Source organism: Phascolarctos cinereus, unplaced genomic scaffold (genome assembly GCF_003287225.1).
Source record: "Phascolarctos cinereus isolate Bilbo 61053 unplaced genomic scaffold, phaCin_HiC Scaffold_2;HRSCAF=192, whole genome shotgun sequence".
NCBI lineage: Eukaryota > Metazoa > Chordata > Mammalia > Diprotodontia > Phascolarctidae > Phascolarctos > Phascolarctos cinereus.
The window spans coordinates 350,137,995-350,155,747 of NW_027555625.1; the positions used below are offsets into that span (position 1 = coordinate 350,137,995).

The window sequence follows — 17,753 nt, forward strand, 5'->3', positions numbered from 1 at the left end:
ATACAGAGCCACTGGAACTTATTGAATATGGGGGTGACATGGTCAAACCTGTGCTTTAGGAAGATTAATTTGGAGAATTGACTGGATTAGGGAGAGACTTGAGGCAGGGAGAACAACCAGCAGGATCTTGCAATAATCCAGATGTGAATTGATGAATCAGTGACTTATTCAATAAACACCACCAAGGTGGTGGCTCTGTCAGAGGAGAGAAGAGAACATGCATGAAAGATGTTATAAAAACAGACTCTATAGGACTTAGCAATACATTTTATGGAAAGTGAGGGTTTATGAAAGGTTGAGGATGACACCTAGGTTGCCAACCTGTGTAACTGAGAAGATGGTAGTACCCTTGACAATAACAAGGAAGTTTCAAAGTGGCTAGGGTTTTGGGGGAAAGATAATGAGTCGAATTTTAGATGTGAAGAGTTTAAGAAATCTACAGGACATGCAGCTTGAGATATCCAATTAGAAGTTGGAGACGAAAATCTAGAGGTTAGAAGAGGTTAAAACTGGATAAGTAGATCTTGGAATCATCAGCGTAGATAATAATTGAATCCACAGGAGCTGATGAGATCAGCAAGTGAAATAGTGTGGGAGAAAAAAAAGATGTCCTGGGACAAAGTTGTGAGGAACAGACACCATTAGGGGTGAGATCTGGATCAAAATCCAGCAAAAGGGACTGAAAAGGAAGGGTTGAATAGGTAAGAGAGCCACGAGAGCACATTATCACCAAAACTTAGAAAGAAGTGCATATGAAGAAGAAAAACATGATTGACAAGTGTCAAAGGCTGAAGAGAGATCAAGAAGGGTGAGGACTGAAAAGAAGACATTGGATTTAGCAATTAAGACATCATTGGTAACTTTGGAGAAGTTATATTTGATTGAGTGATGAGATTAGAAGCCTGAATGTGGAGAGTTAAGAGAGTGAGAGGAAAGAAAATGGAAGCATCAATTGCAGATTGCCTTCTCAAGGAGTTTAGCCATGAAAAGGAGAGGAGATATGGGATGATAGTGATTAGGCATGGATGGATCAAGTAAGGGTTTTTTGAGAATGAAGGACACATGGGCGTGTTTGTTGGCAATAGGGAAGCAGCCAACAGACAAGGAAAGATTGAATATAAGTGAGAAGACAGAGATGATAGAGGGGAAAATCTGCCGGAAAAGATAGGGTGGGATCGAATGGGATCACATGCATATAGGGGAGTTAGGGTTGGCAAGGAGAAAGATCACTTTTTCATGTGAGAGCAATGAAGGAGGAGATAGCGGCAGGGGACATTTGACTGGTGTGAGATGAGGATGGGAGGAAAGGGACTTTTCAATGAATGGCCTCAATTTTTTTAGTGAAATATAAGGTAAGGTCCTCGAATGAGAGGGAAGGGGAACAGGGAGCCATTAGACATTTGAGGAAGGATGAAAACATTTGAAAAAGCTGCTGTGGTGAGTAAGATAATGAGTTAATTAGGAAGGCATAAAAGAATTGTCTTAATGCAATGAGGGCCCAGTCAATACTATAAATCATAAAATTCGTAGTCAGTACAGGCAGTATGGTTTCATAATTTTCTCCAGCTTTATTAAACAGTGTGTGAGTAAGAACAAAAACAATGGATGGTGGAAGTAATCCAAAGTAAGGTTTGGCAGGGCAAGATCAAGTAATAGAATAAGAGAGCAAGGAACTCAAGAAAAGTGAACAGCATAGAGCTGAACTGCTTCACTAAGGAATCAAGATGGGGAAGAGAGGAGAGTGTAGCCAGAGAAAAAGGGATGCCTTGGAAAAGAACTGAGAGATTAAGAGATCAAGGCAGGTAATGGTGAGCATGAAGAAAAAGGTTTAGGGTTCCAAAGCAGAAGGAAAGGTGGAATGACAGCAGATTATGATCAGATAAAGAAAATTCAGAGTTCCCAAACATGGAAGTAATATATTTGGGAGTGAGAGCAAGAGCGTGGTATGGCCACTTTTGTATGTAGCTGAGATGGGATGGAGGAGTAGGTCACGTGAAATGAGGAATTTGAGGAATTGTGAGATTAGAGTGTTTGAGAGAATAGCAATATGTATGTTGAGGTCCCCTAGTACGAGATCAGGAGTTGGGGAGGAAAGACTGTGACCCAGCCATTGAATTGATTGACAAAAGAAGAGGAGAGTCCTGGAGACCAGTAGATAACAGCCATCAGAATTCTGATTGGGAGGAAACAAGTATTTATTAAGCACCTACTATGTGTCAGGCACTGTGCTAAGTGCTTTACAAATATTGTATCATTTGTTCCTCACAACAACCTCATAAAGGAGGTATTATTATTATTATTATTATTATTATTATTATTATCTTTATTTTACAGTTGAGGAAACTGAGGCAGTTCAGTGACTTGTCCTAAGTCATAAAGCTAGCATTCAAGGCTGGATTTGAATTTAGATTCTCCTGACTCCGGGCTCAATGCTCTATCCACTGCACTATCTAGATATGGATTGATTGAACCTTAAAGGAAGAGAGATTATTGAGTGATGATGGCAAAAAGAGAACCTGAAGGTGGCAATGGAGAGCAAGGAGTATTCCAACTCCTCCACCTCAAACAGTTAGTTTGGGAGAATGAGAGAAAGTGCAGCCAGTGCTGGAAAGGGAGTCTAGGAAGTCTATGTCATCAGTATGATGTCAGGTCTCACTGAAAGTCAGAAGACGGAAGGATTTGAAAAAGAAGAGACTTGAGCTGAAGGCAAGTTTGCTACTTATGGAACAGGCACTCCAGAGAACATAGTCAAAGGGATGGATACCCTTATAATGGGGCATTGGCAGCAGGAGGGTCGGGGTGGAGAATGGGTTGAGGGAAATGGGAATTGGAAATTAGGTAGTGAGAGATAGAGAATGAGATTTGAATGATGACAGCTGGGGCTCAGAATCATTGGAATGTGGAGGGTATAACCGGTTAGGAGTCTGTTAATGAATCAAGTAGGTTTTCAACATACTTAGAGGTTTGGCCTCAGGATGGAGTCCTCTCAGAGCCTTAAGCAGCTCAGGTGAGGGAACCATCATCCATTGCTTGTGCCACTACTCACATGCTGCAGATAATTATGAAGGTATGGCATTTCTTCTCTCCCCCAAAAGTCAGAAGACTGATCAAATTAAGAATCATAAGGTCATAGTTATAGAATTAGAAGGGCTCTTTAAGACAATCAAGTCTGACCTTGTCATTTTATAGTATGGAAATAGAAGAGAAACTAAGTAACTTGCCCAGGGTCACATAGCTAGTAAGTGTCAGGAGAATTTTAATCTAGGTCTTCCTGACTCTAACACTCTATTCACTACACCAAATTACCTCCAGAATATATAAAAGATACCATCCTTTCGGTTAATTAATGAATAATTGATAAACTCTTTTTTTTTCAAGTCAACAATTCAACATTTATTTAGTACCTACTGTGTGCCAGGCACTGTGCACTGGAGGCACAAGTACAAAATTGGGATGGTCCCTGTCCTCAAGGAACTTATATTTTGGTGTAAGTGAGACTAACAGCACATTCCAGGCATGGAGGCCAACCAGGACAAAGACTGGGAGATGGGAGATGGGGTGTTTGACTGAATTTCGAAGGGGAAGAAGGCATAACTAGGTCAGCTGTGGCCAGGCTGGGAAGGGCTTTTAAAAACAAAGAGAGAATTCCTATTTGAGCCTGGAGGTGATAGGGAGCATGGGGTGGTCAGATCTGAGCTGGAGGAAATGTATTTGGGAGGAAGAGAAAGAGGACTGGACCAGCTAGGGGTGGGAGTGGGCGCTGTTTCTCAAAAGTCTTTCCTTGACGCTGCCCTCCCCCACTAAACAAATACTTTCTGTGTCTCTGCCCCAGCATAAGAGGATGTTGGTGCTAGAAGGGCCCTTAGCCACCATCTAGGCCAATCCTTTCTCTTTACAGAGAGAGAAGTGAACCTAGAAAAGGCCACACAGCCAGCTTATGGCAGAGAGATGACCAATGTCCACTCAGTTTAATGACCTCTCTGAAGACAAGGATTGTTCAGGCTTTTGTAGGGAAGAGGGAGAAGGCAACATAGTGTAGTGGCAAGAACATTGATTCTGGAGTCAAAGGACCAGAGTTCAAATCCTCACCTCTGATACATACTACCCTAGGGGCAGCAAGGTGGCACAGTGTGTAGAATGCTGGGCCTGGGGTCAGGAAGACCTGAATTCAAATCTGGCCTCAGATGCCTACCAGCTGTGTGACCCTGGGCAAGTCATCCAACTTGTTTCTGCCTCTGTTTCCTCAGCTATAGTACGGGGACAACAACAGGGTTGTTGTGAGGATCAAGGGAGATCATATTTGCAGGCTGGGCACAGCACAGCATCTGGCCCATTGTGGGAGCTCAATAAATGCTTGCCCCTCCTCTTGTGACTTGGGCCACCTCCCTGGGCCTCAGTTTCCTCATCTGTAAAATGAGGGCATCAGCTGAGCTGGCTCTGAAGCTGGGTGTGTTCACACGGTGGGTTCTGAATACATGCTTCCTGAGTGTCTGTTCCTGTGAATTGGACCCGGCACCTGACAAAGGCTGATGACAACAATGCTGGGGCTTCTCCGGACAAAGATCTCCCTCACACCTCCACCACACGCAGAGTGGAGTGCTATCTGCCTATAGCTCTAGTTTGCGCCGTCACTCCCCTGGATCTGCCCCGAGGCCAATCCGCACCAACGTGCATGATACGGGCCCTCCCCTCTAGGGCCAGGCCCCTCAGACTGACAAGGCATGGCTTTCAGAGGCTAGAAAGGGGCCTGCCTTCCTCAGGCTGAGCTGGAGCAGAGGAGATGGCCAGGATGGGCCGTGGGGCAGGCCCAGGCTCTAACACCCCCCCCCCCCCCCCCCCCCCCCCCCGACATCGGCACCGACACAAGTCCTCTGGCACCTCCCTCTGTAGTCAGACCCAGTAGGAAGAACTGCCTGTGATGGAGAAGGGGCCAGCCCATCTCCAGATAGGGTATCTTATCTTTCAGGGGTTTATCCAGCTCTTCTGTTAAAGTCAATTGGGCAGAAGCCCACCTGCTACCTGTCCTAATTTCCTCCTCATCAGCTCTGTTGACAGAGTTCTTGCTATGGGCCTGGAGGATAAATTCTCTTTCAAATTGTAAATATTTATTGATCCGGAAAAAAAATTATGGTTATTTAGTACTTCTACCCAGTACAACCCTTCCTTGTGTCAAAGAAGCATAATTAAGCAAAACAAATAGATACACTGGCCTCTCTGACAATGTATGCCTCATTCAAAACCTGTAGTCCTCCATCTCTCTGCCAGGAAGAGGGAAATATGTCTGACTATCTGAAATTAAGATTGTTCACTATGTTCTTTGAATTCTGATGTCTTTTCATGTTGTTTTCCTTCAGATTATAATAGTCTTCATTTAAATTGAACTCTTCTTCCTTTACCGTGCATCTGTCCATAAAAATCTTCCAAGTTGTTCTGCTCTCATTATTTCTTTTTTTCATCTTCCTTGTGGACTAAATCTGTAATTTCACTGGGGTAGGAAGCTCCCAGGGAGGAACTCACTCTACCAGTTAAGGTTAGTGTATTCTCTGCAACCTATAATTTTACTTAGAGAGTTACCCAGGGTACTGAGAATTAAAGTTTGTCTAAGGTAATAGCTAATTTGTAGCAGAGCTGGGGTTCGCTGACAGTTCTTTTCACTCTTGAAGCTAGCTCTCTCTCTTTCTACTACTCCAATAGTTCTCAACATTTTTTGTTCTGTGAATTCCTTTCAACAATGAAAAAAAAAAGTCTTATAAATCCTTAGGGTGATTTAATATATTCATAATATTCTTTTAGATTTATTAAGTGCTTATAATAAATAAAATAATAACTTTTACCCTACAAAAGCTCCAAATTAAATTTTCTATTACATAATCATAATTATAAAACATGAAAGTCTATTGTACTTATAATTTTGAAAACACAAAATATATAATTATGAAATTTATTATAAAATAATCATAAGCATTTTATGTGGGATATTCTGTAAGGATTAAAATAATCTAGCATGACTTTATGTTTACTATTATCTGTAAGACTTCATATTAAATTTCTTTAGTTGATAGATTTGTGAATATAAACAACATTTTAATAGAAACATTACAACTAGGAAGACTTTAACATAACATAATTACAGGTAAACTTAATTTCAATGTGGACTTTTTTATTTGAACAAAAGTCTGCAATATTTGGTTTAACATAAAAGAATTACAGTCTTAAATTTGGTTCCATGTCAAATTTACTTCTGTATTTTGATTTAAAACAAGAATAATGTGAAAATGCTTACTCACATAAATATGTGGAGGAAAATGGCAGGAGAATGTTGTAATATCTCTTACTAAGAGATGGAATTTCCTTTTAAAAAAATTTTAGTCACTGATTCAATTGACAAAAATGAGTAGCCAGTTATGATATAAAATACTTTTCTACTTACTAATGGTAAATGCTATATTAAATAGTACATGTACTTAAAGTGAAATTGAATATATTGCTTTGTTTTGAACAGTATTTATATATAAACTTCTGGAAGGAAAAAAAATCTCTTCAGATGTGACTTTCTTCCCTTTTACCACTGAAACACCAGCCAGACTCTCACAGAAACTCTACTAAACAAATGACCAGTGTTGCCCACCAGTTCATTTGAAAATCAGCCAGATAGAAGATTAGCAAAACAAGAAAAAGATAAGTTGGAATCAGAAAATAGCCTTAACTTTTCAATGAGAGGAAATAAAATGTTTCAAGATGGCTTGTAATGCGCATATCCAGTGGTCATGGTTTTTAAATAGCCTATTTGTGTTTCAAGAGCACAAATATTCATAACATTTTGATCATATTATTACATAGCTGATGAGGTTATCATTATAGGGTAACAGAGGGGAATGCACTATGCAGAACACAAATGATGATTTGCTTATATGTCTGACCATCCACGGGGAATCAGTTTACACTTGAATATTAAAACCTTGTAGTGGTTTGGAAACAGTTTGATGACAGGTGGAGAAACTTTAAGAACATGTTGAGCTTAGTCAGAAGTAATCAGAATTTCATGTAATCACTGCACAAACATCAAAATTATTGTGCTTATGATCATGACAGATTTGAATACCTGCAGAAATAAACATACACTTCTTTGAACATATGCTTGTTTTCATAGAGGAAACATAATTGTATAATTATTTACTTATTGGTATACCATTAAAGAATTTATACACACATACATATACATGTACATATACATGTACATGTAGATAGATAACTAGATAGATTGACAGATAGAGAATCAGAAAAACAAAATACATCAATATGTTTAGACCTGGGGATTTCACAGGTGTGGGAACTCCCTTTGCTAATACGGGTGATGGCTCATCTATTACTGTAGTCTTTGAGAATTGCCTGAGGCTAACAAAATAACAAAATGTAGTCAGAAAAGAGAACAGAAAGGAATACAATGCAAGTCATAGGATCATAGATTAATGATCTTCCAGTTAAGCCCTTTCATTTTATAGATGAAGAAATTGAATATTAAAGTAGTTAAGTGACTTGCCCGAAGTCACACATGTAGTAAGTGGAAGCGTAAAGATGTGAACCCAGGTCACATGACTCCAAATCCAGAACCTCTCCACTGTTCCATGTTGATTGAGACAATATTATTGCTATTTCTAAAAGTTTGCATATCATTTTCCTTTTATCAAAATGTAAATAGTTCAAAGTTTATGGCCTTGTGGATTATTTATTTCTTACTTTTTTCTTTATCTGATTTTTTATTTTTGTTTATGGTTACTAATTTTATGACAAATATTATTATTAAAAACAAAGAATGAGTTGCACAAGTTGCCAGACTTCTTCAGAAATGTGACCATGTAGGACTAATTCTAGCTCTTCTCTTGGTAGGATGTGAAGGTGATGGGTGACTTTCGCCACTTTATAGTTTCACTGGAAAAGTCCTGGGCTTTTCACATTACTTAGATTTTCCACTGGATGCCCATATTCTGCACCTCATTCGATAGATGCTCTTCTGGCCTGCAGAGGACTCTAGCCAACCTCAGCAAATTCCTGCTTTCAGAAAATCCCTTGGAGGCTGAATTTCCCACAAAGAAATGAGGATCCAATCTATATAGACAGCATCATATTTTCAGTGACAGAGAATTCTCTCAGGAAGTAAGATAATAACCCCAGGGGCTCTAGTGGTTGGAAAGAAATGTAAGAGCCAGTCAAGGGAACCTTTGCAAGAGCCAGTCTTAAAACAATGTTCCTCAACCATTGGGGTTTTTTTTTGTACATGAAGGAGATTATTTAGACCCCTTCACTGACCTACCCCAAGATGTTGGGCAAAAGGAGTCACCTCAAGCTTTCATTTCTGTTTCACTAGTAAAGGTTCTTGTTGACTCAGTGCTAACAGCAGAGCCCTTGGGCGAGTAATCGACCACTTTCCTGATAGCATCAATCTCATTTTCTGTGGTTATTGCAATCTAAGAATCTTCTCATGTGCCACTGGGACATAGTGAGCAAGTGGCTGTCATCTTTCCAGCAAGAGAAAGACCTGCTCATCTCTAACCTCCTCCTGATAGGGGTGTGTGTGTGTGTGTGTGTGTGTGTGTGTGTGTGTGTGTGTCCAGGACTTCCAGGTTCCTTCTCTATTTTATAATCTCTGTCCAGATAATGGATGATGAAACCCTGTCAGAAAGACAGGAGAAATTTGGCTTCCTGGAACTGGTTGGTAGAAGACCAGACCTTACCATCCCCATTTGCCCACCATACAATGAGTGTTGCTTAAAATCTTTTTCTTAGAAGCTTTGGCTGAGATGAGTTGAAGTTCATGTAATACTCCTCTACCTTTAGAATCTCAAGCGTTCCTGTGGCCACATATCCCATTTCCCCTGCCTCTAGGCAGTTCTACACTGAAAACATTTTGCTCCAGGAAGGAGAATGAGATAGGAGAGCAGGAACCCCATAGGAAATGACACGAATGAGTGACCCGTGAGAACTAGTTCACTTTAATCTCCTTGGTCTGAGCTTTACTTGGAATCAGATCCTTTGTCCTTCCTGCACTCTCAGTTTTCTGTTTAGAGAGGGCCCCTTTGCTCTTGATTGGCTCTTCAGAAGGTCCAAGTCAAGACTGCAGCCTTACCTGGAAAAATGCCATTATTCATTCAAAGAAGGGACCGACCCCTGGGCAGCAAGTCCCACATTAAGCCAAGTCTTTGCCTAGCCAGGCGGAAACATGCACACACCTACTTCAGAAGCCCTAGAGCTCACTCTTCAGCTCAAGTAGCTCAAAGTAGAGTTCTGTGGAAGCAGGAACTGTTTCTGTAAAGGTATCTGGCATGCTCTGAGTGCTTACCAAGTGTTTACTTTTCATAATATCATTTGAGAAATTCTGTGCATGTTTATGTCTGCTTTAAGAAATCAGACCCATTTCTGCTGCTGATAGCAGTGAACATGGTAGAAGGGGGAGGTATGATCCCAGATTTTCTCATAATCTGTCAACAGTCTGTAGTTTAGTCTGGCAAGAGCTTGCGGATAAGTAAACAGTAGGGATTCAATAAATTCTCACTCAGAGACTCAGGCAGATCAGTACAATAATGAACCAAAACTGTCAAGCTCTTACATTTTGTTACTACTTACCTTCTCCTTGCAGGCACTCAGGGGCTTTCGAAAACACAAGGACCTGTAAAGAATGGGATTGGAAGAATTATTACCCCATACCTCAGGCAAAGAAATAGGAGCCTATTTCACAGCCCATGTCCTTTGCACTGCTCAGGAGGTCACAATCAAGAAAAGCAGTAAGAATCTGGCTCTGTGGACTCCCAGGGCAGACCAACTTGGAGATCTAGGGCCAAGAAATGCAGTCATATTAGCTGTCATTTGGAAAGAATCCCAAATATATGTAAGGACTGAATCTTTGTTGCTCAGTCATCTTAGTTGTGTCTGATTCCTTTTGTGATCCCATTTGGGGCTTCCTTGGCAAAGACACAGGAGTGGTTTGCCATTTCCTTCTCCAGCTCGTTTTACAGATGAGGAAATTAAAGCAAACAGGGTTAAGTGACTTGCCCAGGGTCACATGATAAGTATCTGAGGTTGGATTTGAATTCAGGAAGAAGAGCCTTCCTGACTCCAGGCCAAGCACTCTATCCATTGTACCATCTTGGTTGATAAAACTGGAATGCTTGTCATCCAGCCATCCAGCCATCAAACAAACTTTTATGAAACAACTACTTCAAGGAGAGTCCTGTGTTTAATGCTAGAAATATCCAGAAAAGGAACCTGGTCCTTGCCCTAAAAGAATTCACTATTTGAATTAAAGAGTCAAGACTAATATAGGTGCTAAAATGTGTTATACATTAGGAGGGTTATCAGAGTTAAGAGACAGGGATGGGCAATCAATGTATGCTAGAATGTTAAAAAAAAAGATAATGGGAGCAAGTAAGATTTGACTAAGTCAAGGGAAAGAAGTATGACTGATCACTGTGTGTATGTGTAGTAGAGTTAGGGAGAAGGAACCATATGAGGCTAATGCATAAACAATCATTCAGATAACAATTTTAGTTTACAGACCTCAAAAGTTGACCATACTCATGTGAGCCAAAGACTTAACTACACAAAAATGTACAGAATTAAGACAAACATCCAGTCTGGAAGACTGGATCCAGTCGGATCCAAGCCACTTCCCAACTTCTCTGCCCAGTTGATCTCATTGTCCTGTCTCCATGCCTTTGCACATTCTGTCTTTCTTGCCTTGAATTCACTCCCTCCTCACTTCTTAGAATCTCTAGCTTCCTGTAAAACTCTACTCAAGCTCCATTTCCCAGGTAAGGCCTTTCCTTATTCCTGTATCCAGTTGCTCACGACACCCAAAAACATTATTTTGCATTTATAGGATCATAAATTTAGTACTGAATGGGAACATAAAAGCCATTCAGCCCAACCCCTTGTTTTACAAATGAAGAAACTGAGGCACAGTGCAATTTACTTGACCAGGTCATACAGCCAGTAAATATCTGAGACAGGGTTTGCACCCAGGTTTTTATGCTTCCAAGTTCAATGCCCTATCCAATGTACCATGTTGCCCCTCATTGTGTATGTGTGCGTGTGTGTGTGTATGTATACATATGTGTATACATACATATGTGTTTACATGTGGTTTTCCTGCATGTAATGCAAGTTCTTTGAAGGCAGAGACAGGTTAATTTCTGTCTTTGTATCCTCAGTAAGTAGTACAGAGTAGGTGCTTAATAAATGTTTATTGAATGATTAATGCTCTGATAATATGGTTAATCTCAAGAATTCCAGGGCAGGGAATAGAAAGAATTCTAGATATAGAATTAGAGGGTTGGAGTTCAAATATCAGCTCTTCCAATTATGTAAGCTTAGGGAAATCCCTTCACTTCTTTAAATCTCAGTTTCCTCATCTGTAAAATGAAAAAAAAAAAGGTCTTTAAGGACCTTTCCAGTTCTAGATACTATACTGATAGTTAATTCAGACTTTGGAAATCACCTTGAGCCAAGCAGGGCAGGTACAGTAGCACAGCCTCTCAGGCCTGGGGCCGCTTCTCTCTGGGGCCTGGCAATCTCTCTATCAGACTGGTTTTGTCGGGGGCTTCTGGTTATTGAAAAAAATCTGTAATAAAATTCCCAAATGTAACACTGGTGTGTAAATGGGTGTTTGAGGATCTCATGGGTAACAGTGATGTGATAAGAAGCCGGAGATTCCATCCCTCAGGTAGTTTCCCCTGCCTCCTTCGGTTTGTTTGTGGTCAACATTAATCATTTCCTCTAACTGCATATAAGAGCTTCTCAGCCCCGATCAGCCCAGTTCAGAGCTGAAGCTTGAAACCAAAAACTACAATGCAAAAATTCTGTCACCTTCTACTCTTCTCTGCTTTGATCTCTTCTGCCAGCTTGGCACCCATCACTCCGAAAACAAGAGAACCCGACCTGGAGACTATCATTGCTCAAACTCTGGAATTATCACGTAATATCACTATGGACCCAGGAAAGGTAAGTGACTCACAGGTGACTTGGATTCAACCTTTGCTCTCCAAAAGTTAATCTGCCCTTTTCTCCCTTCAAATGTGAACTGATTATCTGCCTTTTTTCCTTCAGGATAGAGAGGTGAAAATTGTTTCAGAGGAATTCAACAGGCAGGTAAGATGTACTCCTCTACATCTACTTATACATCTGTTTTTCTAAAGGGAATTATTTAAAAGATCTTTGTACTGGCCCTCGGCTATCAGATCAATTACCAATTAAGATAAGCTGTGTGTAGCTGGCATGTAGCTCCCATGACTCACTAGCATTAGTATTTCTGGCTATTCGAAAGGTTTCAAACAGCATACATTCCCTCTTCCCCCACCCCCTCCTTTGCCCCTGCCCCAAAAGGGATTATAAGAGCCAAAGTTAAGTGCCAAAGCCAGAAACTATTTTATGTGTCAGTGATCCTCCATCTCTACTACAGCTCGATTTCTCGGTCATAGTTTCTCAGACATCACAGACATAGACGGCATCTTACAGGTTACTAGTAGGATGAAATACAACAGGGCAAGGAAGAACCAGACAGTGGCTCCCACAGTCTCCTGAGAGAGTCTAATCTCTGAGCCCCTCCTTCAGTCTCATAGCATGGGTCCCCTCTTAAAAAAAATAGAGGATTGGTTTTGGAACCAGAAATCCAATCAGCTGTATTTTGGGGCAAGTCTACTTGGTGCCTCACTTTTTTTTTAGCTATAAAATAGTTTCTTTTGCAAATAATAATAGCCCCCAATTACATAACATTTAAAAGTTCATAGAGCATTTGCCAAATAACCTGGAGAAATGGAAAGTGTAGGTATTATTATCCCTATTTTTAGATGAGGAGACTGAGATTCATAGAGGATAAGTGACTGGCTCAGGATCATACAGCTATGATACATCAGAACTGGGGCTACAATAGGCATATTGTGAGGCTCAGACAAGATCACGGCTGTAACAAAGCTTTATGTACTATCAAACGTCACATTAAGATATAATTCTCATGCTGAGGTTAGAACCTGGGGTCAGAAGTCCTAACTTTCTATCCCAGAGTCTTTTCCCCCAGGTCACAAAGATATCTAACTATAATTAGTTGGAAGTCACTATTCACAGAAGAACATTGAGTTATAAAAGGCAGTGAGCTATAGCAGCTAAAACATTGGATTAGAGTCAGAAAGACCTAGATTTGAATCCTTCCTCAGATAATTGCTAGCTGTGTGACCTTGGGTAAGTCACTTAATAGCTCTTAATAGCACTTAGCTGTCTTAATAGACAGTTTCCTCGTCTATAAAATAAGACAGATGGATTCAATGACCTCTACGGTCTTGTTTGACCCTAAATCTATGATTGCATTGGTTCCTCTAGCAATGAGTAGCCGGGAAGACTACACCAAGTCTCAGTGGTTGTTCTATGCTTTTTCCGTGCTTGGGTTATGCTGTGACATTGTATCATTGAGCAGGAGCTCAGGGCAGTGCCATGGGCACACGTATCTGACTAGACCTCTGAGAGTGGGAGAAAAAGGTATGAGTATGAGTTCAAATTCGGCCTCAGACATTTGACACTTACTAGCTGTGTGACCCAGGGCAAGTCACTTGACCCAGATTGCCTCACTAAAAAAAGGAAAAAAAAAAGAAAAAGGTATGGGTGGCCCTATGACTGGATAGATGTGAGGAGTGCACTGTGATGCCCAGAACACGGGAGCAGCTGGGTAAGGAGCTCTGCTGGGCCTCATGCACAACATACACTTACCATCTCCTTCCCAGAATCTCCCAGAATGATCTGGGATGTGAGCAGACCTGTTGAGAACATAGGAGCTTTCTAAATGCTTTGGAGAATTCAGTGCCGCTGTTGAAAACAAGTTAATGTGTAAAAGGTGTCAGAGAAGAACAGGCCACTGTAAAGCGTGTTGTGTTGGTCTGAAGCTTTGCTAATTTATATGTCTCACTTTGTAATATAAAGAACCCAGCATGTGAAGTAAAAAGATGCAGGTTTAAATCAGGATCTGCTACTTCAATCTCATGTGACCTTGGGCAAGTCACTTGGTTTCCATTTCATCATCTATAAAATGGAAGGGTGCGATTAGCTGATGTCTAAGGTCTCCTCCCACTAAGTCCTATGATCTTAGAAACTCTGCTGCTAAAGGGATCCCTCATGCTATAATTGGAAAGAACTCAGCCCCAACTTCTGCGTATCTGTTTTAGTGACAAACATAACTATTTTAGCTTGGACTTGAGCTATGATCCCATTGACTCAGACACACTCGCTAAGCAAACTGACTTTTCTTTCAGGAGCCCAAATGCATACAGACACATATAAAGACTTTTTCTGATGGTTTACATGTAAGGGACCAAGCAATCAAGAAAAACCTAGAAAGGATTGCTGCACGCTTCAATGCTTCTTCCTGTCCCGCACTCGATGTAAGTTTTCTCTATTACAGAACGTGCCTATTTTAATTATGTGATGTGGAGATGGTCAATCTGCTTTTCACGGATGTCAAATCTTGGTATAAACCAGGAAAGATCACATTCGAGGGCAGGCTAAAGCAGCAAGGAGATATGTGTCTACTTAGAAACACACATTTTAAATGTATACATGCATTGTATAATTTATACCATATATATTTCTATAGTTTTATGTATATTTCAAATACAAACATCCATGTGTGTGTGTATGGTTTAAAAACAAATTATTTCCATGGTGTATGTATATACTAAAATATGTAGCATAGCAGATTATATCAAGTGCTGGACTTAAAATCAGAAAGATCTGGATTCAGATCCTACCTCTGACACTAGCTGTGTGACATAGACAAGTCACTTCACTTTTCTTACTCAGTCTCAGACTCCTCCAAGTCTCTTCATGTAAAACTGGGAACCCCATGGGTCCCAACCTCCTAGGGCTGATGTGAGACTCAGTTGTGATAACGTCAAGATATCAAACACATGATTTCTTTAAAGAGCTCCAAATATACGTTAGTGCTGCATGAATTTGCTTATTTTACATATATACAGTACATATAATATATCTAACTTATATATACATATATATACAAGTATATATTAACATGCATTTATGTATAATTATTTGCATTTGTATATTCTCATTTATTTTAAAATTGATTCAATGATTTTTATATAACAAAGGTATATAAATGAATCTATTTCTGATACTTAGAAGATAAAACTTTAATAGATATAAAATTCGTCACTGGATGATTTACTAAGGTCATAGACCACGGTAAACATAGTAGATCTGAGAGCTGGACAGGACTACCTAATTACCCCCCCCTCCCCCATTTTATAGAGGAGGAAACTGAGACCCAGAAAGGTGAGGTGACCAAAGCCACAGAGCAAGCCAAATGTCAGATCAGGGAGTGGAACCCATATCTCTTGAGTCTCAGTCCAGGGCCTGTTCCACTAAGGCCACATGATAAATTACTTTGGGTGTCCTGAATGTCTAGATCCTGCACTTACTAACTCTTATGAGGAAGGAAGTTGCCAAAGTTCTGACTGAGCTTTAAAAACATATAGCAAACTCTGTTATTCACCTTAATGGTTTCAGGGCCATAAGGCAGATAAGTATCCAAATGGCTTTTAATTTGGACTTTTGAACGTGGGTGTGTCTGGTGTTCTTGGAATTCACAATGCTGCACACCAGAAAAATGAGGTCACACCTGAGAGAGAACTGGGAAGCTATCTAATTTACCTGCTCAGAACCTGTCCCTAATCCCTTCTTCAGGCTTGAGAGATATGCATCATCTCCTTCAAGCTAATGCAAAATACCAGCCTAAACAGAGGCTGCCCTGAATAAAATAGTTAAGTGTTTTGCTCTAAAACGTCTCCAGCTTTACTATTGGATTACCCTAGAACTCTATCAATTATTATGTTAAGTATCAGGGCTTTGCCACCATATCCGAGAATTGATCATGTCTAGTGGGCTGACTATTCTGGGGACACACACACACACACAGACACACACACACACACACACACACACACACAGCTCAAGAGCTCTTCCATCTGTATACAGATCCAGAGCTTCCCATCATGTTGATAGCAGCTCCTTATTCCTAGGTCCTTTTAGTTCCTTACCCACAGCATTTCCTGGTGCTCTTTGCCCCAGAAGCATATTGGCTATCATAAGGTAGCCAGGGGGAAATTCCTCTCTCCATTTCTATTCAATGTAATTCAAACATTCCAGAGCTTAGATAAAAGAATCCATGACCTCACGGATTCACTGGGGAATAAAGCACAAACATAGATAATTATGATGGCCCCTCTTACATGATAAGAGCTTTTGAGGAAGGGTAGAACAAAGCACTTCTTCCAAGGGGGAAAGATCTTTTACTGAGGAGAGTGTTGAGGGAAGACTTTATGGAGGAAGTGTCACTTGAGTTGGAGTTTAAAGGCTGGGTAAGAATTCCTAACGCAAAGAGGGGAAGGAGACCTAAGGAATGGCTTAGCACAAGCTAAGCTAAGGAATGTCTGGCACAAGCCAAGAGGCAGAAACTTGCAGCAGCACAATCCTAAAAACGGCATTGGCCTAACAAGGCTAGAGTAGTGAAACGAAGCCCTAGACTTGAGGTTAGAAGACATAGGTTCAAGCCTCAGTTTTACCACTCTGACTCTTTCCCAGTCTCAGTTTCTTTCCCTGTAAAAGTGGAATCATAGACTTAATAAGACCTCCCTCCTAGAACTGTTGAGGAAAAAGACCATTGTTGAACAACAGTCTGAATTTAAAATTAGTTTGAATTTGACTTAATATAAAATTAGTTCAAATTAGTCTTAATAACCCATTGCTTGACCCAAGAGACATCAAGGTCAGAGACACTTCTTAGAAATATTTCTCCCACCGCCCCACTTAACCCCTTACAAGGCAAGAGACAAAATCAAAGATGAGCATCATTTTTATTTAATACCATCAAAAGCTAATTAGAATTATCATTTTTTAAAGGAAACTTCCTGCAGCTTCCGAATACCTGATCATGAAGAATTCAAAACTCAATTAATTCAGTTTTTAGAAGAGATCCCCTCTGACTGCCAGAACCTGAAACCTCCATCATCTGCTAAGAACTGACCTGCACCAAAGCCTTCACTGTCCAGAGCCTGTCTCCTTTGCCCCCTCAGGGAAACAGAGCCCAGGCCAAGACTGAGTTTTCAGTCTGGCAAGAGACTGGGCTACTAGCTTCAGCTCCACAGGATCTCCCAGGTGCAAAGGGCTCCCGGGGTCCTAAATGGGGTCAGGTTCTGTTACGTTTACATGGACCTCTACATAAACTTTGGGACTCGTTTTGCTGTGTTGGGGAGAGTGGGGGGGGTGGGGGATGGGAGGGCCTATTTTATACCAGAAAGAGTAATATATATCTATCTATATATATAATATGTATTTATTTATTTATTTATTAAGCCTTAATATTGTATTTATTCAAGATGTTCTACCCTAATAATATAGATGATAAACATTATGTTTTTGTTCATGGTCTTTTCTTCATGAGTTTGGAAAAAATGTGTGTTTTGCAGTCAATGTATTTTTATTGTCAGTCAATGTATATTTATGGGGTGGTAAATAAATAAATCATACTCCAAAAAAATCTTATTCTAATACCTCATCATGGCCTAGAGATAATCTTGAGATCTTAGTCAACCAATTAATAAGGACTTATTAAGTACCTACTGTATGATGGGTTCTAGAGCTACCAATAGAAAGAATGAAACACTCCCTACTTCCAAGAAGTTTATATTCCAATGGGGAGA

General features: G+C 40.3%; 1 protein-coding gene across 1 annotated transcript; it reads left to right on the forward strand.

Annotated features, from left to right (window-relative positions):
* The first annotated feature begins 11,828 nt into the window (after positions 1 to 11,828).
* CSF2 (colony stimulating factor 2) lies at positions 11,829 to 17,288 on the forward strand. The gene is made up of 4 exons (XM_020991099.2): positions 11,829 to 11,994; positions 12,100 to 12,141; positions 14,289 to 14,417; positions 16,954 to 17,288. The coding sequence occupies exons 1-4, from the start codon at positions 11,842 to 11,844 to the stop codon at positions 17,074 to 17,076; spliced, it is 447 nt and encodes a 148-aa protein (XP_020846758.2). The 5' UTR covers positions 11,829 to 11,841; the 3' UTR covers positions 17,077 to 17,288.
* The last annotated feature ends 465 nt before the right edge of the window (positions 17,289 to 17,753 follow it).